The sequence below is a fragment of the Anas platyrhynchos genome, chromosome 1 (genome assembly GCF_047663525.1).
Source record: "Anas platyrhynchos isolate ZD024472 breed Pekin duck chromosome 1, IASCAAS_PekinDuck_T2T, whole genome shotgun sequence".
Classification (NCBI taxonomy): Eukaryota; Metazoa; Chordata; class Aves; order Anseriformes; family Anatidae; genus Anas; species Anas platyrhynchos.
In genome coordinates, this window is record NC_092587.1 from 13,324,814 (window position 1) to 13,352,748 (window position 27,935).

General features: G+C 40.3%; 1 protein-coding gene and 1 long non-coding RNA gene across 4 annotated transcripts in view; one reads left to right on the forward strand and one right to left on the reverse strand.

Annotated features, from left to right (window-relative positions):
* Nucleotides 1-1,381: 1,381 nt before the first annotated feature.
* On the forward strand, nucleotides 1,382-14,889 carry LOC113843895 (uncharacterized). Of its 2 annotated transcripts, XR_003497811.3 has the most exons (7): nucleotides 1,382-2,438; nucleotides 5,229-5,376; nucleotides 7,794-7,951; nucleotides 8,374-8,438; nucleotides 8,787-8,875; nucleotides 13,836-13,931; nucleotides 14,581-14,889. It is a non-coding gene; the product is annotated as an uncharacterized lncRNA (long non-coding RNA). The 2 variants fall into 2 exon arrangements; XR_011806011.1 differs by lacking the exon at nucleotides 13,836-13,931 and having other exon boundaries at nucleotides 1,383-2,438.
* RELN (reelin) overlaps nucleotides 5,509-27,935 on the reverse strand; it is a 286,969-nt gene continuing 264,542 nt past the window's right edge. The window contains exons 52-65 of one of the 2 annotated variants that reach the window (XM_072031502.1): nucleotides 27,376-27,590; nucleotides 26,516-26,693; nucleotides 25,744-25,919; nucleotides 23,328-23,434; nucleotides 22,766-23,008; nucleotides 22,052-22,227; nucleotides 20,434-20,507; nucleotides 19,597-19,758; nucleotides 19,089-19,246; nucleotides 17,991-18,210; nucleotides 16,795-16,992; nucleotides 16,278-16,376; nucleotides 11,326-11,461; nucleotides 5,509-6,660 (exon numbers count right to left, since the gene is read on the reverse strand). In XM_072031502.1, the coding sequence (XP_071887603.1) occupies nucleotides 11,332-11,461; nucleotides 16,278-16,376; nucleotides 16,795-16,992; nucleotides 17,991-18,210; nucleotides 19,089-19,246; nucleotides 19,597-19,758; nucleotides 20,434-20,507; nucleotides 22,052-22,227; nucleotides 22,766-23,008; nucleotides 23,328-23,434; nucleotides 25,744-25,919; nucleotides 26,516-26,693; nucleotides 27,376-27,590 (2,136 nt within the window). In that variant the 3' untranslated portion in view covers nucleotides 5,509-6,660; nucleotides 11,326-11,331. The remainder of the gene's footprint in view (nucleotides 6,661-11,325; nucleotides 11,462-16,277; nucleotides 16,377-16,794; nucleotides 16,993-17,990; nucleotides 18,211-19,088; nucleotides 19,247-19,596; nucleotides 19,759-20,433; nucleotides 20,508-22,051; nucleotides 22,228-22,765; nucleotides 23,009-23,327; nucleotides 23,435-25,743; nucleotides 25,920-26,515; nucleotides 26,694-27,375; nucleotides 27,591-27,935) is intronic. The other variant, XM_027459428.3, reaches the window with a different exon arrangement.

The following is a 27,935-nucleotide window of genomic DNA, read 5'->3' on the forward strand; positions in this document are numbered from 1 at the left end:
GTTGTAACCTGTCTTCTCCCCAGCAGAGTATAGCATTTTGGCATCTTGAAGGAAAAACAAACAAAAAACAAACCAACAATTTCAGAGCAATGTATCCACAGGCTTGGTGTAGAGTGGTGCTGGGTGCCAGTGTTTTATACAGAACTGGGTAAATGGAGGTACTTTGGGAACAACATCTTTCTGATACAGGCTTATTTATCCAGAAGTTTATTATTAGTATTATTTTATTCTGGATTTGGGCACCTGTACCTTGTGTGAGAAACAAGGTGTGATCAGCTTAGGAAGGTGTTGCATCCCCTTTGGTACACTGAAATTGTGGGTTGCTTTATTACCATTAAAGCAGGTATGGCAGTAACATACTACGGATAGAGCTGTGCTTGTGCATGCTGCACAAAGAGGAGGAAAAGGAGAAACCGTAAAACAAACACGGGAGTAGCGGCGTAAAGATTTCCTGCTAGGAAATCCACAAAGGTATAAATCATTTTAAATTTGACAGTAATTCACAGCAGGGATTACGTTAAACTAATTGTGTCAATAGTTGCATTTAAATACATGAAATAAAGCTGGTTTTAATTTCTTGTGCACATTTTAGCATGACCCACTGGGAAGGTTAATAGTTCTTTTTATTGCTTTTTCCAGCTTTGTCTAAAATGGTACAAGATGCTTCAGTACTTCAGCTCCGAGAGATGGGCAGGGATTAATATAGTGCTGAACGCAGTAGAAACAAGATGAAAAGAGGATTTGGGGTCAAAACACAGAATGGGAGGAGAAGTTGGTGCAGAACAAACAATACGGACAATCGGAGAGGCCAAAAAAAATTCCTGTGGAGGATAGCTGTGGGCAACCCGTCCCTGGCGCACACACCACCCGAGCTGTGCGATGACAGGGCCCCAGCGTGAGCTTTGAGGGCTCCTTGAGCCCACAGGCTCGGGAGCAGCAGGAGCCATTGCTCTCTGGCAGCACAAGGGAAGCTGCAAGGCGCTGCCGAAGGCTGGGTCCATCCCTCGCTCTCTGGCTGGAGCTTCGGTCCTTAGGGCATTCCCTTCTCAACTTCCTTCTTCCTCAAATAACTGCTGACAGTGAATGCAGTCCTGCAGCTAGCTAAGTGGGAGGGGAACGTGGAGGCTTCTGTCACTTTGGGTTGTCTCTTTTCATAGGGGACCTGTGGTGTAGCCTCCCAGGCTGGAAAACTTCACCAGGTGGCCTGGGTCACTCCCTCAGGAGCCTTCTAACCATCACTCGACTTTATAGGGCAAAAAAAGATTATGTGTTTGACCATGGAGTGTTATGAAAGTCCTAGGACAGGTCAAACCAGCCTAATCAGTAGAGATGGGTATTTACTGGTTGAAGTAAAACACACATTTAGATTGCCTGTGATTTTCCTTGTGATTTCAGTGGCACTTGGCTTGGTTCTCAAAGTGCTCCTGTTAATTAGTTACCACCCATCTCCTGTACAGATACACTAGTCATGTCAGGCTTTATTACCGTCCGTAACAGCAGTTATCGTATCAGAGGCCCAAAAAAAGGGACATTTCCCTTTTCACCTTGAAAAGTTCCTTGACATGCAAATTCTTTACAATGTCCCTTGAGAAGGATTGGATTTTAAACAAATTAAACTGGGTGCCATTTAGATTATGCGGAGTTAGGAATATAAACCAGCTGAATGGCTTTGCACATGCTGCTTCCAGCATGCTTGGGGCAATACATCAGCAGAAGGCTGCCGTGTATGGATAGTCTGTTGGCAGGGAGAGAAGAACCCAGGGCTATCAGTGGTGTGTGTGGTGCTGGTAGTGGCAGCCCTGCTACCCCTGTGGCTCTGCCACTGCCTCCCCCAGTACTGCCTTTGGCCCAGAGGCAGTCAGGGAAGCAGCCATGCCCTCTAGAAGAACTTTGCCACAAACTTTTTCACAGACCTCCCTTGACCTGTATGGCTCAAAACCACAAACCCTATGTTCTTTCTTTCTATTTTTTTTTCTCCTAAAGAATCTTTGCCAACTTGTTTTCTATCAAAAGAAATACAGGTTCTAACTACTGACCCAGCAGTTACCTGTGTCCTTCCGTACAGTGTGTACAGTACTCCTCCACCCCAGGAGTGCTGTTTTTACTGGGCCCTGCCTTGCCGTGTGCTGGCTCAAACTCTCCTCATCAGGCTCTGTGACAATTAGCCATGCATGGGCCTATGTCCTTAGGCTTGCTGCCAGATCATTCCCTTCAGCTGAACTGAGAAGAACAGAGGAAGAAAACAGCAACAGTCATAAACCATCAATGACAGAGCACTGGGCAGTTCCTTCTTCCTGATGCCACCTTTCTTCCAGGAACATGTCTACCACTTGTGGACGGCGAGTGCTCCAGTCACTTATTCACAGTCGATGTGCTGCGTATGGGTGTGTGGTCTCAGCTTCTATTGCTAGCAGTCCTCCAAGAGGGTCATACTTAAGGTAGGCAAGCCTTTTTTTTCCAGTCTAACCTGATTCAGAGGCTCCCCCACCAGCTGCCTTTTTGAGGCAGCTCCCTTGTTGAGCTGCTGTGTTGAGTCACACCTAGTTAAGCCGTGCTGCTCCAGAGCGGAACGGAGAGGGGTTTATCTGTCATACACTGCTGTTTGTTTGCGTGGCTGCTGGAAGCTGGCATAGTGGCTGTTGAATGTCCTGTAGTGGGGCTTGTGGATCCTCATGCCATAATCTGCTTGGACAGTACCCAGACCCCTTTTCCCACTGATGGATAAACAATGAGATGGTGCTAGGGCAGCAAGTCCGCCCAGTGGCATTTGCTCTGAAGGGTAAGAAAGTGAAAAAAACATAGATTTATGTTTATAACTGCTCTCATGTCTCTTCCCAAGTGTTTTCCTTTCTAGACTAAACAAACCAACTCTCTACTTGGAAGGTCGTAGTCTTTAAGGGCTTTGTTTTTAGTGCTATACTCTGAAATCTCTGCAGTTTGTTTACATCTGTATTTAAGTGAAGAGCTCAACAGCTGATAACTGCTGTGTACTTTACCACCACTGACAGCTGTATGTTTTCTGTGTTTTACCATAAATTGATATATTCTTTTATTGATATCTTCTTTTGATATATTTAAAAATGCCATTTTGCGTTATATTTTACACTGTTAATTCTCTTCCTAAAGTTTTGCTGCCTCACCAGGTATTTACCCACTTTTCATGCTGGTAGGCCATTTGCTCTTTGATATCATATTGTCCTTTACTGTATTTACTTTTTTATTTCATTTCTACCCATTTCTCTAAATTGTCCTGTTCATTCAAAGCGTGATTCAGTCCTTCAAAATACTTGTGCTCCACACATTTTTTCTGGTTAAGCTAACGTCACCATCTTTGAATGAAGCAAGCTCAAGAGAAGAACGTTTAGGCAAAATTATGTTAACTTTTGGTTCTGATTGTTCCAGAACACCAAGAGGTAAGAGCTTCCCTTTTATCTATTTTCATTTCATTTCTCTTACGTTCTCCTTATTCTACTTGAACATGGGTCCATGAGCTGACAGGAGAAGTGTGAAAGACCACAAGGCATACTAAAACTATTCAGAGTTACGATTGCCAAAGTTTCGTATCGGTAGATAAGCTTGTCAGTACATTTTATAGCACTGTCATTGGTTTATTGCCCCCGATATGTGATGTATCACCCTTGCTATTTCACTGCTATTTAGTGTCAGATGACTCATTGCTTTCAGTCATATGGGAGGAAAAATGAAACAGTGCATACAGTAAACACACTGCATGTGCATGCTACCTTGGGTGCCGTAGCAATGGAAGAAAATTGAGGAAGAACTTCCTGGAATCTGGGAAGGGCAAACAACAAAATCACTTGGAAATCTACCAGCGGGGATGATTTTCTTGAGAAAAGCCCATGCCCAGTTTGTGCTCTTGTGCAATGCCTTGAGGGATTCCTCAGTGATTACATACACTATTTGAGAGAAATAAATACAATTGTGAAAAGCGTCTTCTCTGACTATGTTGGTCTCTTATCTGGAAAATGAAGTCAGACTAATTGCCTCATTGTATCTATCTTGTTGTCCTTAATATAAATTAACTCCCTAGCAAAACACTAGCTGTGCAAACATTTTAGATTGAAACGTAACTTACATATTGTCATATTAAGACAAATAAAATTATCTTAAAAATAGGAGTGTTTATATCTTGCATTTTTGTTTGTTCAATGGACGAAACTTTCTATTGCAAGAATTTAAAATCTCTTGCCCAAACATTAAGATATTATATTCTTTAATAACATCATTTATTTCTTTCTGCTCTTTCTCTGAATTGATCCTTTATCTTGTTTCAATGATTGAAAGCATGTACAAAGCATGCACATGAGCTTGCAGTAAATTTCTAGTCAAAGATGTACCACATAATTTTGACCAAGCCAAGGTTTTGACTAGTTGGTCACTCAATGACTTTTCTTCCTTCCTTCCTTCCTTCCTTCCTTCCTTCCTTCTTTCCTTCCTTCCTTCCTTCCTTCCTTCCTTCCTTCCTTCCTTCCTTCCTTCCTTCCTTCCTTCCTTCCTTCCTTCCTTCCTTCCTTCCTTCCTTCCTTCCTTCCTTCCTTCCTTTCTTTCTTTCTTTCTTTCTTTCTCTCTCTCTCTCTCTCTCTCTCTCTCCCTCTTTCTCTCTTTCTCTCTTTCTCTCTTTCTCTTTCTTTTCTGCACTACTCAGATACCTTTGATTGAAAAAGTTAAAAATTAAACACATTTTATGTGGTTGAGCATGGATTTATAGCAAATGTTGTACTGGTTCAGACCGGTATAGTGTCACAACCAGTGGCCAGAAACATAAGAAAGATGTAAGAGCACAGCACGTGTATATGACACTCCTCTTTGATACTTGCCCATCCCGTACCCCCAGGTCATTACTGGTTCAGAGGATTTCCTGAACATGTTGTGGTTTCTCTATTCAGTAACCCATGATGGATTTTTCTTCCAAGTACTTGTTCAGTCTCCTTTTGCATCAAGGAAAACATTTCACATGTGCAACATCCTTTAGCAAGGCCTGCAATGGATCAGCTATCTAGAACTGTGGGACCAATTAGCAACTTCTGTCTGTTTTGAAGCAGGCTCCTTCTGTGCTACATTTCCTCAGAGCTTGGAAACACCGATTTGCACCACTATCTGTCCTCAGACTTTGTGAAATATTCCATCCTGAGAGGTTACGCACTGGCCAGGCAGTGAGGTGTACACTGACACTGTGGGTGAGTAACACTTCTGTGTTGGGTTTGCAGGTAAGGAAAAGCGGGAGTGCACATTGGTCCGTGGTCCCGTTTCATTCCCTGCACTATGACCTGTTCCAACAACCACGCCATGCCAATGGATCGGCCTGGGAAGATCTCTTGGTTTGTGTTTGCAGACACTGCTATTTTCAATGTGCTGGTAGGTGTGATGTGCTAAGTATCCAAGCAAAATAAAAATCAGTGCTTGCATTAGAATCTAGGTATTTAGTAAAATAACTTGGTTTATGATTTCTTGTAAAGCCCACGTGGCTTGAAAAGTCTAACATCAGAGTCGTTTGTTGACATTTTTATTGAAGCATGGATCTTTAGCTTGGTTCACCATAAAGTGAAGCATTTTATTTATGATAATAGACAGTTTAGGGCTATAGGGGCATTATAACGTTGCTGGTGTAGATACAACTTTATCAGAAGATACAAACATGACCCGCAAGAGAAACAAACACCAAAGAGAACACAATGAAACGTTCACTGTTTACAAATCACTTCATTACTACAGACACCAAATGGCAGTTACTGTAAGTAAATCAGTTGCAGAGAACTGACTACATTTAGACAAGGAAATGGGGACTTCTGTTTGGGGCTTCATCCACAACTGCTCAGTAGAAAAAAGTTTAATGTCAAGCATTCTTTTTTTTTTTTTTTTTTAATATCCACAAAACAATGCTAGCCAACAGACATATCAAAGAATAAGACTTAGAGATACCAACGCCTTTACAACTACTTTTGCAATTATCTTCTTGATTAGGTACTTTGATTTCTTTTTTAATACATTTTGTCAGAAGGTAAATAGCCCAAAAATCAGCAGCAAAAATATTACAACAACAAAACAAGTAAATACAGTGCCAATGTGTCATGTTGTAGAAGAGAATACAAAGAGGACAAACAATGATAACTTAATCATATAAAATGACACAGAGCTGAAATACAGTGCACTTAAATACCTATGTGACAAAGAATGTTAAATTCTGTACTTAGTATGTACGTTTTTTAAACATAAAATCTGAAAAGTCTTTGTGCTTAAACTTTTTTTTTTCCCGTTAAACAGAATTAGTTGCTTACTTCCAATACTGCCACTGTAAACTGATATTACAACAGATCACAATTTTCACAGACACATCAACATTAAAACATTTACCTATGAGAAAATAAGTCACTTCTCATTAGTTCACAGTGCGAAAAAGTGGTGTACACTCTGCCTTGAGAAAGGCTTTCAGTTATTCATCAAGCCAGTTGCAGAAAAGTCCTGAAACCAGATGCAGTGCTAGATTTAAAGAATGGAAAGCAACACATCACATGTTGGGAGGAAAAAATAAATTTCTCGTTTCTTCATGGATATCGTCTAAGTGACCTTCGTCTTCTGTTGTAGAAATGCCTGAGCCCATGTTGCCGTGAAAAATTCATCATGTAATTTTGTTTGCGAGTGCTGTTAAAATCAAAGGGGTTGGGGGAGGAAGAGAAGAACGTTAGTTTTTTATAGGTACTTAAATTTCTTCTGGAGCAATGAGCTAGTGGGACAGATTCTTCTTATTCCTTGCATAAACTTTCAAGCCACGTAAAGCAGTGCAAAGCAGACCCATTGTACAACAAGGAAAAAGGCAATTGAGAATCTGTCCCACTTTGCTTTTATTTACAGTTCATTATCTTAGGGAAAGGTTAAGAGCTTCCAGCTAATTAGAGCCTGTGATGCCTAGGGCCAGATTCACTTAAGCTATATGCACTTCGTACCCTCGCAATGTGGGGCATTTCTCCTCTGTGGCTTTATAGGCCAGCCACCTTCCATCTCAGAACATTAACTGCTTTATTTTGAGGACAGAGGAAAAGCTTTACCCTGCTTTATTATCTTCTACTTTTACTACAGAGGAAATGAAGTATAACACTTCTATGCAGAGTTAACATTTCCCTTTCCTACACTCCCCATCCTATATTAAAGATAGATGTGGGAAGAAAGCATCATTGCCTCCGGGAGGAGACCGGGCAGCCTGGCTGCATCCTGACTGAAGGAGGGACACTTGTTCAGACCCACGTGGAGTAAAAAGACCCATCCCACCTCGTTCAGGTGTCTACTTCTGTTGAGGGAAGAATGGACCATGAGAGGGCAGCAGTGGACAATGTGCTTGGGGCTGTGAGAGACAGCCACTGTGGCACACTGCAGGCCCAGGGTATGGGAAAGACCTTTCCATCAGGTAACTACTTTTAAAAAACAAAATAGTTTCAGATACTGTGGCCAGACAAAGATAGAGAGTCACCTGAGAGTCACGCCTCTGTCCCCATGGAAAACATGCACACAAGACATATGCAGCCAGAGGATGCGGTTTGTCTCAGGGAATGGGGCACAGCATTAACCATGCAGACACCAAGGACAACTCCAACAGAGTAAAGGAACTTCAGCCACAAAAAAAAGCACTGTTTACTATGTGGCCAAATTTTCTTTTGGTTTCCAGGGGAAAGAACAGTGAAATCTCAGTGAATCTGCGCAGTCTCAGGCTAATTTCTGATTCTCTTTCCCAATCCTCCCTACCCACTTAGGAACCCGTGCTTTCTCATTTCACTTTGCAGTGGGAGAAGGATGCCAGGCCTATACATCCTGATCCAAGAGACTGAATGTTACTAGAAGCCTCCAAACCAAGGAGTCCATCAGATTTTAAAGGTAATACATGAAATAAAGGCCTGCAGCAGCTACTGCAGTCAACAAATCTCCAATTTGTGGGTGCAAGGTAGGTCATCATTTGTGAGTTTTCCTTGTGAGTAAAAAGTAAATACCCAGCCTGTGATCAGTTATACTTTCCTCTCTAGTGCATAAGCATATTTTTAGTGAATATGGCCCCTAGGAAAAAGAAATAATTGCATGCTTTGCAAAATAACTATGATCCTCCAGAGGCAAAGATAGCTTTGGCTTTTGTACGATAACTTCATCTAAAAAATACATGTAACAAAATTTTCAACAGCTCACTTAGATTGTGATTAACTACATTGAATAAAAGCAGTTGTGTCAAAACCTAGAACATAAACCCCCAAGAAATTCCAAGTTGGTTCCCAACTAGTTTGGAAATTTCTTTATCCAATTTTACAGAAAAACAAATCTTCCTCTTTTTTTTTTTTTTTTTTTTTTTTTTTTCCACTGGAATGTACACACAAGAATGAAACAAAATCCAGCTCCTGGTGACAATGAATGTGTTCAGCACAACTTTCTGCACTCTCACAGTAAGTCAGCGCTCTAGAGTGTTTGGCACTTAGTTTGACTTGTCCTTGATTTTCACACAACTTTTTAAATTGAAACGTTCTGTGTTAATTAATAATTGTGTGAGAGACTGCTAGTGGTGAGTTTGTATGGTTTTAATGCCACTTGGTAGCTCAAGTGCAAAGAAGCATTAAAGACCAATCTTCATTCTGATCACATACTCTGTGGAGCATCTCCCTCAATGTGATGCTGAACATCTCATCAAGGAATGGAGGAGGAAAACTGCAGCCCTGAGCTCTCTGCTGAAAGTGGCTGCCGTTGATCGTGAGGCTTGAAGGAGATCTTAATCTTGCATTCTCTGTAATCCCCAGTTGCTGGAGCCGTTGCTTGAAAAGCAAAAACTTCCTCAAACCAACCCCAAGTGGCCTTGCTCTGGGTACATGGAACCAAACAGAACCTGGTAAGGTGTTTGGCTGAAATATTTGCTGTTTCTGGACCTGGTTAAATTTTGGATTGAGCTTGAATGTGAGATCCAAGTCAAGACTTAGTCAAGTTTAGTCAAGACTTAGGCAGCCAGAGCACACTGAGCTGCTGTTCTTGGTCCCAGGGTCATTATGCACCCCCTGACTCCCTGCTGCCTTTGCTCTGCTCATGGTCAGCAGCAGCTCAGCAGAGTTTTTCACTGGTTTGGATGCTGCTAGGTAGGCCTAGCCTGTATTTCACTTTCATTTTGTATTTGGCCTTAGTGTTATGATAATAATGTTTAAAACAATGAATAATCATGAAAAAAAAAAAAAGGAAATGAAATAAATAATAAAAGGAACAAAGAAAGGGTTACCTAAAATACAGAAGTGATTTACAATTTTTTTAATGTATATTCAGTCTGTTTTGTTATTTTAGATGTTCAAGATGTTACAAACACATGTATTTCTTGTCTTACACTGAACACTGTGGTGTGTGAAAAATCAGAGCGATGTAAATTGCGAAGAACTAAATGCTTATCTTATTTCCATGTACTGGCTTTGTTCAAACTTGTTCTTGCTGAAATCTGAGGTAGGCTTCCCAACTACTGGGTTAGATGCCACACAAAAACTTCATGCCTATTATAGACAAAGGCATGTTTTTCACTCTTGTTATAGGTAAATTGATATAAAGTGCAGTATTGTATTGCCTTGCATTGTTTATCATGTATAGTTTGATATTCACAAAATGAGAATAAGTTTATATTTATTTCTCTGAATTAATTTTATATATTGGTAGGAGAACAGCACTGGATAATAGAGACCAGCAGTGCTTTGTAAGATTACAATAAGAATTACATAATAAAGTTTGTGGCAGAATTATGCATTTTTTGCATGTGGTGGATTTAAGATTGTTTTCAATATTATTATTAATAAACTTTATTTATATTTTTACAGACTGATAAGGGCTTCAACATACGTTACTGTTATTTTCTATTTTGGAGCACCCAAAATATGTAAGGCAGCATCAAGCTGTATTAGGAATAAGCCCCCCTTCCATAATGGAGGGTGTGGAGGGGAAATGTTGCTTGGCTATCAGTGGCAACTCGGAGGCTGCTTTGCAAGTCTGTAATGGCCTGTCAGTGCACTGAGCCTTCTTCCTTTTCTGTGCATTCACTGAACCATCAGATGAAAAGAGCAGATCCAAAATAATTATCTGTGTATTGCTGATGAAGCAAACAGCAACAAAAACAAATACTAGGAGCAATTACTGCATAATCTGTTCTACAGTTTTGGGTTCATTAATGGTAAAAAATAAATAGAAGATAATACTGCTCCAGTTTGCAGAGGAAATCCTAAATAACTTTTGAGTGGAGTCACTGGAGTTATACTAATTAGATGAAAACAATATGCAGTTGATGTAGGAAAACAAAATTTTGTTTAGGGCATGCTCAGTAAATATGTACAATAATGCGGTTTATGAGAAGAAGTCACTTAAGTAGACCACCTGGGTCTTTAGTAGACCATTCTGACTATTGTATGTTTCTAAAAGCATAGTCTGAAGTAAAAGCTGCAATTTAAAATTGGTGAAAAAGAACATAACCAAACAGAATACAAATATACAGTAAGAAAGCAAAATATCTAATGTCACTTATTTTCATGTTTTTATTTCTGATTGATGGGAACATTAGGAACCAAATAGAAACAAAAATATTTAGATAACCAAACCAAACATGAACAAAGCCTTAGAAAACAACAAAGGCATGCTTCTCAGGACTAGGCTTTGGGTAAATTTTGTGGCCGAATTACAAATGCTTTGTAGGGGGGTTATGAGAAAAGCGATGTGCTCTGACTGAAGTTCTCATGGCTTATATTGACAACAAACATTCTTTGGCTCCAGTGAGATGCCCACAGCTGAACCCACAGCTCAGTCACAGTGTTGACTAGCAGTATCTAATTGGGGCAGCACAAACTAGTATAGTTACAAGAAACAAGAACTACCTGGTTAACTCTTGCTGTGCATCCAAGAGGCATGCATGTCTATGCCATCATACATATTCACTGACATGTTCTACCTGGCTGTGGCTTCAGCTCTGCAGCCATTAATTACAGAAAAATTGGGAACTCCCGTATATAGCTAAGAGATTGCCCAAGCAGTGCCCTGGGTGCCCTCCGTTCCCAGGACTTATTGCATTGAAGAAATGCTTCTGGCTGCAGCCTTAGTTAAATTCCTGCTGTAGTACAGGGGTGAGATGCTGAACACCTTCTGTTAAACTTCCCCTGATACTCCCTGGGGCAGAGCTGCAGGACCAGGGCCCTATAAAGCTCCCTGGCACACCTCCGAGAGTTCAAAGGATTTTCCACCAACCTATCACTGACAAAACTTTGTGAAAGTTGTGAAAGTACTGCAGCAACATATATTTGATATTGATTCAGGGAAAGTACTTACCTTATTCTAGTGTAAAACCAATGACAGCAAATAATGAAATACAACACAAGTTAGAAAATGCCTTTCAATGCATGCAGCACTGTGATTAGTCATAAAACCCTGATGAGGTTTAGAGGCAATATACGACTTTTCATCTCTTTTGAAAATAAAAATTGAACAAATTATTTCCTGATATTTCAAATCAATGCTTATATTTTTATTTTCTATAAAATTCAGCATGCACTTTTCATAAACATAATAAACATGTCATAAAAGCACAGATTGCATCATATTAAATTTGGCATAAATGTTGTGAATATTCAGATAACTACCTAATGTTTGCACTATTTCTGTTCTTTATTATAACTATGTTTAAATTTTAAACGAATTTTTCAAATCATTGCTTTTTAGCAAAAAATAAAGCAGATAAAATGTTTTTTTCCACATAAAAACTCTTTGCTAGAGCTAGGATATATAATTTATATTTTAATGTTGCAAGATACAGATGAACATTCTTTGCACCAAATGCAACCTAAGTTCCTCACTAAATCATTTGTGCCAAAAATGTGAGAATATCTTAACAATGAAGAGCATGGAGTGATGGCTATGGAGAGATTTGTTCTGTTTTCCAACAATTAACCATAAAAAAATGGGTGGGGGTAATACGACTTGCATTCCTGGTACAACTCAAATTCCCATGGATCACGTTATTAATTTTTGGGTGCAAAGAAAGCAACATCAGACCATTAGTATTCAGTTTATCATTGTCCTTTAGTTCTCAGTACTTTCTATCAGAATTCAGATTTGGGAGGTCAGTGAGGGCTTGCCCTATACACAAAGAAATGGCAGTTCCAGGTGCACATGCAGAAAAGTGCGTGTGAGTAGCAGGCTGTGAGCTCTACTTAGAGGGAGGAACGATGTGCAGATGAAATGCAGAGTTGGACATAGGCTGTTCTTAGGGCAGGAATATAGAGGCATTAAAAAAAGCGCTCTTTTTAAAGTCTGGATAAATAGATATATATCTTTTAATCCTAAGAAGAGCCACAGTCATGGAACATGTGAGAGTTGTGCCCAAAGCTTTCTTTACAAATGGAGAGAAAAATTGTGGCACTAAAAGGGCACTAGCCTTAAAGGGACTGGACATCTCGATAATTACTATCCTCTCCCCATCCCATGACAGACATCAACCGTTGTTAAAAGAAGTTGGCAAGTGGTTAGTTGGCAAGACCAATTTAATGCATACCATATTCAAAGCAGGTTCTGCATTTCACCTGCTGGAAAGAGGGGCTCAAGCTGAGCACCACTTGCAGCTGCAGTACAGTGTTAACAACACTGCCTTTTAATGAGAGATTCAACTATTTCATTAAAAAGTGAGGTGATTCTAAGGAACATGCAAAAGTACCCATTTGGCCTTTCTTATTTCCATCATGTATTTTACATGCACAGGTTATCTGTAGGTTAATTTTTTTGCTCCAGCAAAAAGGAAGACAAAGAATTTGCATCCTGAAAACGTCTGCTGGTAAGAGGATGATGTCCCTTGACTCAGTCAATTAGACTGAGCAGTGTTGTGACCTTGGCTATGTATCACTGTAGGCTTTATCTGTGCTATGACTCAGCAGCTGGGCTCATGACAGAATTAATTTCAAATCCTTGGATTGCTAGGAAGAGTTGAGCCACGAGAACAGGTATTCACGTATTTTCCCTGGGGCGGACAGTCTCTGGGGAGGAATGTAATGGGTAGCAGAGACATTCCCCACATGGGGTGGGGACTAAACTCATGAAAAGCCTTGGCTGTGCTACACCCCTGCAGGCAGGTGCTTTCCTTGCTTGCTTTTCTGTTCTGGCCCATATTCTGCTCAAGGAGAGCACTGCTGACTTGTCCTTGGGCTGAGGAGAGGCTGGCAGAGCACCTGGGTGTGGAGCTCTGCCCACCTCTGGGTCTGCAGACAGCCAAGCCAACAGGTAGCACCTAGAGGATACAGGAAAACATTTGTGTTTCCTCCCTACCCTGTGGGCTGACAGGATGAGATGTATGGAAAACCAGGAACTTTTCTGCACCCAAAACCACACCTCCTGGCATAGGATGGCTGTTGTTATAACGCCACACAGGTTAGAGGCTTTCCTGCTGCAGTGACGTGGGTACACAGAGCAGGAAAAAGTATGAAAACCTAGGAGATCATTAGCAAGCTTTTAACAAGGCCAGAAAGGATAATGTGGATGGTGGCCAGAGGGGTGTACGTCTATGATCATTAGCTGGAGTCTCTTTCAGGTGAAAGAGTGGCAGGGTTACAAGAGTACAGAGTGCAGGCTGTGTTAGACACAGACCATCAACAGCTCCTGGAGCCAGGGATGTTCATGGCCTTTTGAGACAAGGTCAGAGAGCCAGAAGGGATTATTTCCAACCTGAGAGTCACAGAGGTTTCCTAAGGTGTCTAAGCTTTGGAAGAATAAGCCAGGCAAAACCTACTGACTCCCTATAAAATTAATGGAAAGTGGTAATTACATCATCCTACAGAGTGATTTCATTTCAGGCCATGACTCTCTGCTCTTTCTCTGGGAACATGGGTGGATGGAGAAGAGCACCCAAGGGACACTGCCTCCTTGCCTCTTAGGAGAGAGCTGACCTGGTGAGTTGGCTTACTTGCTCTAGGGACAGGCAGGATTTCTGTGCCTGGCACCTTCATTTCTAAACCTTTTTTTTTCCCCTCAGTTTAAATTTTATAGGGATTTCCAGTAGGTGAAAGAAAATTTACAGTGGGTGAAAGAAAAAAAGATCAGACAAGGAAGAAAAACGTCCAGAAAATACATGACTGCTGACACATTGGTCCTACTCACAGGACCTTTACTTTGCATTTTAGATACCTTCAGGCATCTGAAGGGCCCTGACATTGCTGCTGGGAGAGGCAGGCAGACAGGCAGCGAGGTCTGGGAGCTCAGGCTGCCTCTGTCTGCTATGGGGTGCTGAGCCTCTCTGCAGTTACACACTGGCCTTTCTAAGATGGTTCTTCTTCCTTGCCCAACTTCTTTGTCTTTCAACCATTGAAAATCCCAGGAAACTCAGAGATTACAGCCCACACTGGTCATTGGAAAATGTAAGAATATTAAGAATTAGGTGTAAGTCCTATCCCTAGTATTCATAGTGCGGCTTAACACCTTGGTAGCTCCGGTGTGTGCAGGATGGCCTAGGGTTAGTGCTAACAGACACTGACCCAGGCTCCCTTCTGCATGCCTGGAAGCACTCCATGGCAATGACACAGCATCTTCATCATTTTACAGGTGAAGAAGCTGAAGTGCTGAGGGGTAAAGTGACCAGTGTGAAGTGGCAGAGCTGAAGGAAAACCCAGGCCTCCTGAGGGAGCATCTATGTACAAAACAGAAGAGAAAGAAGGAGGCACTGCTTGCCCACTTGCCCATCTGGTTCCTTCCCTTGGCAAGGTGTGATTGCTTGCTACAGCATTTCTATTGCTTTTTCCATTCTAGTATAAAATACCTCTTGTGATTGAATTGTTACTGCTTGACTTGTCTGTTTAGACTATGACTTGGCAAATCTCATTGTCCAAGAAGTTCTTCAGAATTCAGCCTAAGAACCCCTTTCTAAAAACTTATCCTTATTCCTATTTGGATTGATGGGTAATAGTATGCTCTATTTTTTTCCCATCTGTTTCTTTTTTTCCTTTTTTTTTTTTTATTTTTTATTTTTATTTTTAATTGAAAGGCGGAAAGAAATGTGAATATTTTGTAACTAGCAGTTCCCTTTTCCATGGTTTTCTAAACACTTCCTGCAGGTTTATGCTCTTTCACATCTTTTTGATGCAGCATCATACAGCCACTGATGAACTAAGCCAGGAATCCCATCCATCCCTCTGTTCCTTCAAGCTTTAAGCTTAATGTTATGGAAGCAGAGCCCAGCAAGGTGTGTGAAAGCAGCAGAGCGTGTACAGTTACTCAGTGTTGGGACCAGTTTGGCTTGGGTTTGATATGAGTGCCATGCAAGCTGGTGCTGCTTGGTGGAAGGAAGAACAGGGCTAACTAGCAATCAGATAATCCACTTTGCTATTGTTACAAAACATTACTTGCAGTGTCTGTGATAATTCAGATTTAAAGACAGAAACCTTATAATTACACAGTCTGGATGTTATCCAAGCCTAATTTCTTCATTGTTGGTCTTTAAATTATTCAATAAAAGGAATGTTTGAACCTATCTATGGAGCAGGCACGCCTCTCTCTGCCAACCACTGTCAGCGATGAGTTCCCTCCCGTGAAGCCACTAGCATTTCACTTCTACTGGAGATAAATTGTTAGAGAAAAAGCAGGTCATCTCTTTGTGACGTAACACAGGAAAAAATGGGTTAGCTGTGAGCAAAACCCATCTCAGTAATGGGAGAATCAAGAGGGTGAAGACACTTTACTTGGTAAAATCTTGAGAAGGGGATGAATATAGAGCTCAGACAATAGGAACCTGATATAGTGAACCCTGTTTCTGAACAGTATCCTTCTTACTAAAAAAGGAAATGAATAAGGCATTAGTTGCTAATGCAAATTTTTCTGAGGCACAACAACATTACTCTGTGCAAAGAGCAATACAGCAGACTCTTTTGTATCTTCAAAAGGACATAAATCAGCTTTATATGGCAGCACAGCATTGAATAGAAATATCCTTTCTTATGTTCCAGCACGATATATTTCACAGTCATCGCTGCATTACAGGAACACACCAATACTTGGTGGTGATAAAGCCCCGCTTTCCCTCCTGTGTTTTTCCATGAGACAAAACACATGCCCCTGCTGTGCTGCTTATTTCATGACCATCTTAACTGCTGCCAGTTGCTGCCAGGGCAAAGCATTAGCAAAGACTGATTTTCAAAGGTTTCCCTGGGCCAAAACAGTTCTTACTGAGCTTAACACTTGTGCCATGCTGGAGGTATTTCAGAACTTTCTGAGATGGGGTGGGATGAGGTGAAGCTGATACTCACAGGACGACTTCTACGTGGTCCAAAGCCCACTGATCATGACCTGTTCCATTGTGACGGGGCTGCCACCAGCGCAGTAAGACTCCCTTCATTCGTGCCTCCCTGTTGTCACAAACACAAGAGCCTGTGAGAGCTCCAGACTATCAAAGTCTTGCACTTCTCTGTCTAACCCCCAACATGAACTGAGAGCAACGCCAAAGCATTGTTTGTACACCCCAGCATATCAACATGCTATAAGTACAAAACCTTTAATGATGAAAAATGCACACACAGAAGGATGAATTAAATACTTTCCCCCCCACACTTATCTTCCGAACAAGTATTCTGTTGGTATTTTTTTCCAAAAATCTTGCTGAAGACTACACTTTACATTTTTAATCAGCCTTCCACTTAAGCTTCCTTCTTTGCCTACCCTCCCACCAACCTTTTGTTTTTCTTGCAGTGATGCAACAATAAAGTCTTTCCTAGCAGAAATCTATCTTGTGCATTTAGAGGTAATGAAATGCGACTAGGTACTCACAGGGGAACATTATAAGACACTCTTTGGGCTTGTATGAAGTCCTTTGGCTGATGCTGTGCAATTACTTGCCATGTAATTCCATTATTTACACTGTATTGGAGGAGCACTGCCTTGTCTACAGTGTTAGGATCACTTAGATTGGTATTGCAACTGTCTGTTTGTGAAATGCTTCCAATTTGCAAAACAAACATGATTTTGCTGTAAAACAAAGAGAAAAAAAGGTATTTTCAATATGCAAAAAGTATTCAAACAAGAACAACAGCACTTCCAGATTTATTGCAGTTATTACAAAAAGTTCAGGATTCTCAAGAATCATTACTTTTAGCATAAAAAATAAACTGTTCTCACATCTCTAAAACATGATTCTCCTTTCAAACTAATAATTTACTGTGTATAACATTTCAATATATATGAAGGCAATAGATACAATTTTACAATGTTTCTGCACAAAACTGAGATACATAAACAGAATAAATATGCAAATGAATGCATGAAAAGCTAAAAAGGGACAAATGAAGGTTGAACAAAGGTTTCTAATATTCTACCTAGGTGTTCAGACAAGAAATGAAGTGTCTGATTTATATGTGGCCCAGTTGCTGATTCACCCTGTTTCTAATCATTTGTTAGACAGCTAAATACAAAACCAATCCAGAAAACTGTCTCTCTGTTAAGGGTCAGCACAGGCTGGTCACATTTGTTTTTCCATGGCCATAGAGACTTAATAGATGAGAAAGATACTCCTGCTCATTGCCAGGTGAATATAATTTTATTTGACAACAGAAACAGGAAAATGAGTCCATAATTGCTAGTAGCATCTTTACTCATGACTGCCATGGAGGCACATACAAACATGGGATTTGTCTTATCAGATCAGGCACTGATCCAGACAGTCTGGTATCCACCCTTTGCCAATGGCTTCATCGTCAGTTCTGGCTTACCAGGCAGTGCTCTGTTGGGCATGATGAAAACATCTGACCTTTTTACCTGACATCGCTTCCTCCTCACTCTCTGTCTCCCAAATGAAAGTCACAAAGTGTTCTGCCAACCCTAATGTTTATCTGCCAGCCACATCTGACTGCACAGTAGAGCCAGGTTAGTTCATCCTCTTCAGTGCTGGCCCACATGGCTTTGCATGCATAGGAATAATTTCATGTCTCATGAGCTGCTGAAAGAGCATTTTATGCTCACAGTATTACCTTGCTCGGGTGAGATCCAGAGGCTTAGTCACAGCTTGTCGTATCTGACATCCATTAAAATAGAGTGAATCTCCGTGGGCATAGGGTGCCAGCTGTCCACATCCATTCCCTATCACTCCCCCCTGAATGGTTTCCCAATTTATTTCGGTGACTCTTTCAGATTCAAAATTATCTTTAATATAACTGGGGAGATCATGGCTAAAAACAGAGCAGTCATCACCTAAAAATGACACAGTGAAGTTATAAAACACACAAAAAAATCAAAATAATTGGGAAAATTCAGTTACAGTTAATTGTAATTACATTCAAGTTTGTGGCCTAGTACACAGTGGGACTACATGCTGAATATGTTTCGGCAGATTGATTAATAGTGCACATATTGCTGTAAAGATTTCATTTTTATGAAATCAAGGCTGCTAATCTGTTATTTTTTACAGCAGTGTAACTTCAAGTATCACAACAAGGTTTCTCCTGTTTTATACTGGTGCCAACAAGGGAAACCTCAAATAGGTGGTTGAAGGGAAAGGAAATGCCTTTAAAACTGGGAAGGAATCTGAGCTCATAAAGTTATGGGACTGTCCTGGATGGCTCTAAATGCTCCAGCTCCACTCCCACAGAGCACTTATAATTTCATGAGGACACTCGGGTACCGTTAGACATCTGCTCATCTGAATTGCAGCATTAGAGCAAAATGGTCTGTTGTGATGGGGCACAGAACTGAATCCCTTGCAGGTGCCAGTCACCAACGTCTGGATCCCATGTACACATCCCCTGGAAGTGACTGCACCCTTGGAAGGTATACAGGGGTGAAAGCTGTGTCTGGGTAAGCAGGTAGCCACATCCTGCTTTCAATGAAGATTGAATGGGCTTTAAATACAGTGCCGGACAGCAGAGACTACTGACTCAACCCAGGAAGAGGAAAGGAAGGGAATAGTTGTTACTTGCAGCCCTGACAAATTATGAATTTATAGCCTGTTACTCAAGCATTCCAGTGATAAATATAGACAGGATATATCACTCTGTCTATATCTTTTTTTTTACTTTTGAGCTAGATTAGACTGCAGTAGAAGTATAAGAAAGAAATTGAAAAAATGAAACCTTGATATCCTTCATCACAAATGCAAATGGCTCCAGTTGTGCAGTATCCGTGACCACTGCAGAGCTTAGGGCATGCTTCCCCAATGTACACGTGGTCGATTGCCCAGCTTTGTTTCTCTAGTTCTTCTCCTTTCTGAATCCACCTGAACTGAGTTGCACTGCAAATATCAAAACCCAAATACGATGTTATGATATCTAGCAATTAAACACATCTGCACAATAACATTCAAATATGTCAGCAGCAGATGAAATGAAAAATGTTGTATGAAAGGGCTGTGACTTAAATAACTAGAAAGACAGACCAAACCTGAATGGGTGACTACTACATTACTGGCAGTAGCCACATTTATTAACAAAAAGCTTTCTCAAAAATCATTAATTATGTATCAGATCTAAATCCAGCAATAAAGAGGCATTTTTAATTCACCAGTTGTTCCAAAGCTGACAGTGCCAGCAAGACAGCTGACATTTTAGAGGCCCACAGTGAGCTGACCTTTTGGTAACCTACCTGGAAGAGACATGATCAGGCAGCTGGATAGTTATTCTTTTCCACATGGAGCTGTTGACAGAGTTATAGATGGTAGCTTCATGGAACTGAAATGGGGAGCAGCCAATGCTATTAGATGAGGAAGGAAGACAGTGTGTCTGAACGAGCTGCCATGAATCTGTCCTGTAGGAACAACAACAAAAAAATATGTTCTTAGAACAACTGGAAGAATAATGAAAGGTAATCTCTAAAGTCATGGCATTGTCTGTCTTACTAAATAAACCCAATAGATTGTCAGTGATAGTCTCCATGCTTTGTAGCCAGAGATGAGAAGGTGAAACCCTGATGCAGCCTTGGAAGACTTTCCATGCCCCATGAAAATGCCCCACAAACATTTAAGCACAGAATATACCTTCACTTTTATAAATTATAATGCACTATTATACTACAACACAGGAAACAGCATTATTAATTTTTCTGTCAGCTAAAGACCAAATCAGAATTAAGTAACCTCCACTTGATTATAGTTTGGTCCTAAACGTGCAGTCCTGTACCACTAAAACAACAGTTTCCTGTAAATGTGGCTTTCTGTGAGCACATTTTTAACAGGAACATGCTCACAACTGTAACTGCAAGCTCAATGCCATGAATCTGTCAGCATCTGGGATAAATTATAAAGAGAATTTATTGGAGTTATGTACACAAATCCCAGTGCTTGCAAACAGGACTTGTTTGGATCCTGTTACAAGATGAACATCAAAGTGAATGCTTTAATAAATAAAAGCTTTTGAGGTTTTTAATTTCATACTTTTTTTTTTTTTTTTTTTTTTTTTGTCTATATATTCTGCTCTCATTTACCTTGCATCCTTAGTATACTCCAGCATCACAGAGTGGAGGTCGCCACAAGAGGTTGCTTCACAGCCAACCACGATCTATAGCATAAAGAAAATTGGCTGCTGTAACTAGTCAGGTAGTCATCTAATGTGTTTTTCAACTTAGATGTTGGAAAAAAATTATCGAAAGTGGATGGAAAACAAAAGACACAATATTTCAGGTACTGCTTTTACTTAATTTTCCCTCATTGTTATTTTCAAACAGAATCCTGACACTAATTTCCTAAATTTGAAATTGTATATCTAAAGAAACATTGTTTCTGAGACATGAGGATGTGGAAGCTCCTCAGCATTTCAGAAAGTGAAATACTGAGCTTTGTATTAATCACCTATGAAATTTATAACTCATAATGAAAAAATGTGGGTGTGAACTCAAGTCAATAAAATTTAACAACAGAATTATTCTGAATATCTAGAGCAATAAACATATTTGTGCCATGTTAAAATAGAAAGATTACTGTACTCAATATATAGGACTGAATAGGTAGCAAAAGCTAAATTTTAAGAACTTCAGCACCAAATGGTAGCCATGCACTACAGCTGAGTTTTTAGTTTAGAAATAAAATTCTTGCTGTGATTGGTGAAGAAAAAGGAGGAGAAATTCTGGAAAAAAACACTTTGCGATGAGAGCTCAGTAATACAAACAATTCAATGTTGATGGGTTATCTTAAATGGTGCCCTTAAACCAGAGGAAAAAGATGATAAGCTGAGCAAAATAAGCAGCTTGGGGGGTCTTGGCATGCAGTAGGAAATAGTATGTTAGACTTTTATATAATTCCTTTAAAGATGGCATGCTGCGTAAGTGGGGGAAGCAATGCTTTGAGGGAGTACATTAGTCAGTATAAAATAGGCAACAATGTTGAGAAAAGGTGAAAATTTGATTGAAAATGGAAAAATCTGGAGCTGTCTTGTCAAACAGAAGACCAATAAAAAAAAAAAAAAGGAAGAGAACTATTTTTATAACCTTGCTTTTATGGTTGTTCCTGGTTTATTTAAGACATAGTGATTGGGAAAGGGCCCATTTCTGGGAAACAATTACAAAGGTATTGTCTTATTGCCTCTGTCTATTCAGAATTCCACTTTAACGAAGCAAAATATTCAGAAAAGTTTCTCTGATTATTTAGATCATTTTCCGTGACACAAGTAAGCAAAAGGGGTACTTCTACTCTGAGTGCTCCTGAATTTTCAGTATGCCAGTTCTTTTCCAGCCCACATCTGCCTTGCCTTTTCTGCTTATTCACTAGGTGAGGGAAATGGCCTATTCTGCATGCCATGAATTCTCACCTTAGAAAATAATTCTCACTCTATCTGATGAGCCAGTAATTTCTGGAGAAAGGGATTAGACTGCCAATCTCTCTCAGTAACCCCCAAAACATATAGACAGTCAGAAGAATTTGACATCTCACATTCATGCAAGCTTTCTGGTTCCCGTCACCTACACTTCAAAATTTCCCTTAAATTTTAATATAAAATCATTATTTATTCATCCAATTGTGCTTCCTAGCTGGAAGAAGAACTTCTGGAGAGAAATTAGATGATTTTTCATTACAAAATTTTCTTTGTAGAGAGAAAACATTTCTTACTTTAAACTGCATCATGTATCCTGGTTGTATAATGAGCTCCCTGGAGGACAGGATGTTGTGTGTTTTGTCCTTTTTCTTATTTGGCCAGTAGAGATGGAATGACGGATTTCCACAGAACCCTGCAGTCCTGACTGCATTAGGGTAAAAACTCCAGTTTTCTTCATGAGAGGTGCCTTCTATTAACATGAGTTAAATACAATTACTGCATTGTCTCAGGAAACACCAAGGCTTAGTAATGAATCCACAGAATCACTAGATTCAATACTTTAGCGATATAAACACTGAATTTACACTAGCAGTTGTGACACACAATAAGTAAGCTACTAGCAGACAAAGTATAAACATCAGCTCCGGATAGGTAATTTAAATGTTTAAATAATAGTATTTTTAAAAATACGATTAAATAAAACCTCCCTACCCAAAAAATTAAATGAAATGAGTTGGACTAAAAAAAAAAAAAAAAAAAACCTTCCTTATTGATATGTTCATATGTTTACACAAACATACCTAAATATACTTGTGTATATATATATACACATATATCTATAAAGACATCCCCATTAGTAGCATGAAGAATTGAATAGAAAAAGTACTAGTCTACAAAACAAAAAAATTGCAACGTTAAAAAAGAAGAAAAAGTGTGCTTTCAAGCTCATAGCACTTTTCTCAGATAAGATCATGGCAGACAATAGAATACCTGTCACAGCCTCTTACCATCATCAAATGTATCTACCAGCTGACTGGGGTTGATCTCTGCTCCGCCAATCAGTATGTTATCCAGAGCCCACTGCGCCCGATCAGGACCAGAAACCACGAGCCCATTGCTGATGGTGAAAGGCTGCCACCACCTCAAGCGGGTTGTGTTGGTCAGAGCACGTTCAGGGAGAAGGATGTAGTCATGTCTGACTGAGATGTATTTTTGGTAGTCCATCTCATGAAGCAAAGTCCAACTTATCCCTAGAATGAAAAGATGCAGATTTAGTAATAAGAACAAGCATAAGGTAGACTCTTCTAAAAGATTTAAGGGAGATAATTGGAAATCAGAAATAACAGCTACGTTCTTTCAATAGACAAATCTTAACTTCTAAGGGTAGTTGGCTACAGTACTCCTTACAAGAGCAATTTTGTAACTGTATAAAGTATTCAATGGGCTAGAAGCCACTGATAATGAAAATCGGGGGGGGGCGGGGGGGTTATGGAAAATAATCTCAGATATTTATGATGCTTAAATACTGAAAAAGGCTGTAGTTTAGATGAAACTTCCAGATGTACTTGCCTCCGTCAATGGAATAATCTAGCAGCACTCCCTCCTTTCTGCAAGTTGGTCTGTGGCATGTTGTCATGTTGTTTTCACTCCCGATTCTCCCCCAGTACTGTAGAAATCTAAGAGTAAATGTACAGGGTTACATCTATTAAAGATCTGCACAGATCAAGAAGTTTCCTTTCTGCTAGCAGATATGCTGAAAATGCTCAAAATTTTTAAGCAAGTAACACTGATGTACAAATAGCACAAAGGCTTCCAAAAACATTGCCTTATAATTCCCTCTGGAACCTCATGAAATTCAACAAGGACAAATGCAAAGTCCTCCCTGTGGGAGGGACTAACCCCCTGCTGTGGTACAGACTGGGACTGACTGGCCAAGAGCAGCTTTGCTAACCGTTTCTTGTGAGTCCTGGTGGAAAGGGGACTAAACATAATTTAACAAGGTGCCCTGGCAGCACTGAAGGACATACAAAAGTTGATAAACTGAGGTAAAGTCATTGGAGGCCACCTAAATTGTCTGGTCTATAGCATATGCTCTGTGAGGAGAGGTTGAGGGACCTAGGCTTGGTCAGCTTGAAGAAGATAGGACTTCAGGAGGATCTGAAAGCAACCTACAGGGAGGTCATCAGGAAGGCAGAGCAGAACTTTGCTGTGGGCATGGCAGGAACCAGGAGACAGTGACTGCATTGAAACAAAGGAGGCTCTGACTGCATATAAAGGAAAAAAAATATTACTGTTTGGTTAACTCAACTCTCTCCTTGGAGGTTTTCAAGACTGAGAGACAAAGCCCTGAACAACCTGGTCTAAATTCACAGTTGACCCTGCTTTGAGCATGAGGTTGGACTAGGCACCTCCTGATGCCCCTTCCTAACTGAGAGCCTATGTGATTTAATTAATTATTGCTGAATAATAGAATTCTTTAAAGCAATTCAGCCAAGGGACAAAGATGCTGAAGTTGTTTTCTATGTGATGTCCTTAACTTGTCTAAACTGATGTTGTTCCATAGCTCTCCAGTTAAGTCATCCTCTTCTACCTCAGAACAGATGGAACAGATCTTGTATGGGCCCACGGGAGAGGCCAACCAGCAGAGGTGATGTTCTGAACTCAGCAGGAGACACCACTGGTGCCTCAGAAGTGGAGCCAGTGGTGCAGAGGTGACAGCAGTGCCTTGCCTCTTTGCAGAACAGGCATTGCTGACTCCAGGATGTTCCTGGGGAAGGGAACCTGCTGCTTCACTGGGGCCTAGAGGATCCTTTCCACTGTGGTAGGGTGGGCCTTGGTCTACAACTCAACTAAAAACATCAGTTTCTTGACAAACAAGGCAGTTGGTAGCTGAGTCCAGAAAACAATATGGAATGGAGACCTTATTTCTCAGAGAGGCCTTTCTGATAGCAAGCATGGTGTTACTAGCTGTGCTAAGAGCACTGCAGCTTCCCCCACATCATTAGCTGCGCATCATCTTCCCCTGTTAACCACATCTCTAGGTCCAGCTCAGCAGGGCATGAGGAATCCCCTGCTTCTCATCGCCAGGACAGATATACTTCTGAGAAATAGGCATTTTTAAATGAAAAAAAAGATGCATCTTCAACTTCACAATCTCCCCAAGCATACTGTTCCCCATTTAGTTTCATTTTTCAGTGGGAATCTGTCTGAGAAAAGCTAGTCATGTGTGTAAATGCTGACAGGACCAAGCCCTGCAGGGAGGTATTCTCACCTCTCAGGCCTCTGGTGTAATTGTTGGTGGGGTGCAGCGAGAACCAGAGGGTGATCCTGAGTGGAGATTGCCCTTGGACGCCACCACTTCCCCTTAGACTCCTCTCAGCCCCAGCGATGTGGGGCACTCAGGGAAGCTAGACTCCATGCTGTTCACCTCTTGCTTAGGCCACAGTGGCTCATAGATCCCATCAGGGAGAATTTCTGCCAAACACATCGTAGTGACTCAGCTACCAGTGGCAGCCATTTGAACTGTTGTTATCTCACCCCTGTGTTCTGGGTCTACGCTTAGGGGTGTAAATATCTCCCTGTGTTACCAATCCACTAAAAACTATCAAATATTTAGAGAACCTCATGCTTTCCACCATCTCGTTTTTCAGTGAAAAGAAGTTTCCTTGGCAATTCTGAAATATTAAATGATTCCCATTCACTTCTCCAAAAATCCTCATAAAATCCTCTAGTGAGACACTGGAAGACCCAAATGCACTGAAGAACACCTCCAAACTGCTGTGACCATCTTTCCTGAGTGCAATGCAAACCTTTGCTCCATTGGACATTGTAGCAAATTAAATCATCATCCAATTAGTGTCTACCTGAGATAACTGATATAGCTTTTGTTGGCTTAGGAATTATTTGAGCTACAAGCTGTATTGCCTGCTCCTTTGTGAGCATTTAACAGAGTTCCCCATTGAAATGACATGGTAACACGACATACTTTGCACCCCGCAGGTCCAGATCTTGAGTGACAGCCTGTCTCACAGTTGCACCTCCAAAATAGAGAGTTGTGTCTTCTGCTAGAATCCCACACTCAGTACAAGTACTTCCTCCTTCTAATGACATCCATAAATCTGGTTTAATTTCTTCATTGTCAAAGCGCTCTTTCAGGAAAGTCTGTAATGAAGGTGTTTAACATAAAACACAAGTAATTATGATCATAAGCCTTTCTGATGGCCAGAGCTGGAACTGATCTTCTAAATGTATATGAAAGACTCACAAACACTGTAAAGATTTTTTTTTTTTTCTAGGCTCAATGAACATAACTGAACTTGACTGGCTAAATATGCAAATATTTTAGGGCTAGATTTTAACATATCTGGGAGGTAAAAATTGTGCCATGATGAAATTTCAAGATTTTTCTTGCGTTCATTGCTTCAATAAGTTCTATCATGATAAAGACAATCCTTCTACAGGTCTTGATCCATGATAACGTGTACAAGAGTGAATTCTGTCTAATGATAATCTAAAGATGAACAGCTTTATTGGACAGCATTATTTGAAAATCAGCAAAACAGTTCTTGGATACTGTAGTACTAGTTTTGTTAAAAATGATAAAAGGACAGAAAATGGATTTGAGTATCTTCAGACTGTCATGAATCAAAGCTAAATTTCCAGTGTGATCAATCTCCTCTCTCTCTCCCTCCCCTTCTCTTTCATTCTCAGCCAAAATCATGTCAAAATTCATTCTTTAAAACATGCAGTAAAATTACCTTTAGTGTTTGGGTCAGATAGCAGTTTGGACCCGAGTATCCAGGATCACAGATGCATTGCTCTTTGAGGCAGTCTCCATGACCTCTACAATTTTCCAGACAACCAGGGCCCAGATAGAAATTATCAATGGCCCACTGCATATCTGAGTATTTCTGATAGAACCGAAACCTCACGGGACTACACGTACAGAAACAAAGGAAAACAGATAGATATGTATGAAACAACTTTGCTCAAATGAAAACAGGTAGGTGAAATACAATATACTTATGACTGTGGTATCCTCCAGGCTTCCACAAGTAATATCTGTCAGTCTCTGTTAAAACCAATTTTATGATATATCCATATCTACTTCACAAATGTACTATTGGTCACATATGGATAGATTTTGGTCACTGTGGAAGCTGGAAAAATCTATACTGGCTTCTTGAGAGAGAATTTCATTTATGGTAATACTTTCTTTGCAAATTACTCAAAGAATATAAGAGAGTTTCCTTTTTGCAGGAAAAAAAAACACAAACAAATAGTTTGCATATGTGTGGACTACTGCAGACAGCAAGGGTAAGTTTTCCACTCAGTAAGGTCATAAATTTACTCCCTAATTGAACACAGCTGTCTGAACAGAGCAGAACATGCTGTACTAGAGCAGACTACAGAGAAGCAAGAAAAACTTTGCCATTTGTTTAGACCAAGAATCATGATCAATCTTGATAGGAAATAAAACCATACAGCATATGTAATAAATGTAAACATTGCAAGATGCACTTTCTTTGAAAGAAAATGAATAGGCACATGTGTTTCCTGTTGTGTTTTTTGGGATGTACTGAATCCAAGACATAACAAGTAGTGAACTCATACTTACTTGCCTACGAGGTTTTCAGGCAGTGAGTAAGTTACTCTTTTCCACCCTTTTGTGGGAAAGAAAACAGATGGCTGTGAAACACTCCCAGAACATTTTGGATCAGCTGGTAAACACTGAGGTACTAAATAATTCCAGCTAACACCAAAGTCAGTGGAGTACTGCACATGGACCTGATTTTGTGCAAGTTTTTCCGAGGTTTTACATCCAACAGAAACCTAATAAAGAAGAGAGCACAAGTGAATTAGAATTAATTGTGGTGGTGATTAGAGTTTAAAAAATGTTGAACCTGAAAACTGATGGCTGAATTTTGCTCAAAATCATGTCAGTAACAGTGTCTGTATGATACCGGCCATCTACAGATCTCATCCCAAGATTTCCAAGATTCAGAGAAGTCACCAGTTTCTTTTTTTTTTTTTTTTTTTTTTTTTTGCCCCCCAGCTATATCACCTCTCTGGATATCTGGATATCCAGGTACTGTCACTTGTGCCCGTGCCCTATAACTGAGGAGGCTGTTCTCCTCTCCTGCACGACCTAATATTTAAGTATTTCAGGGGAGGCTA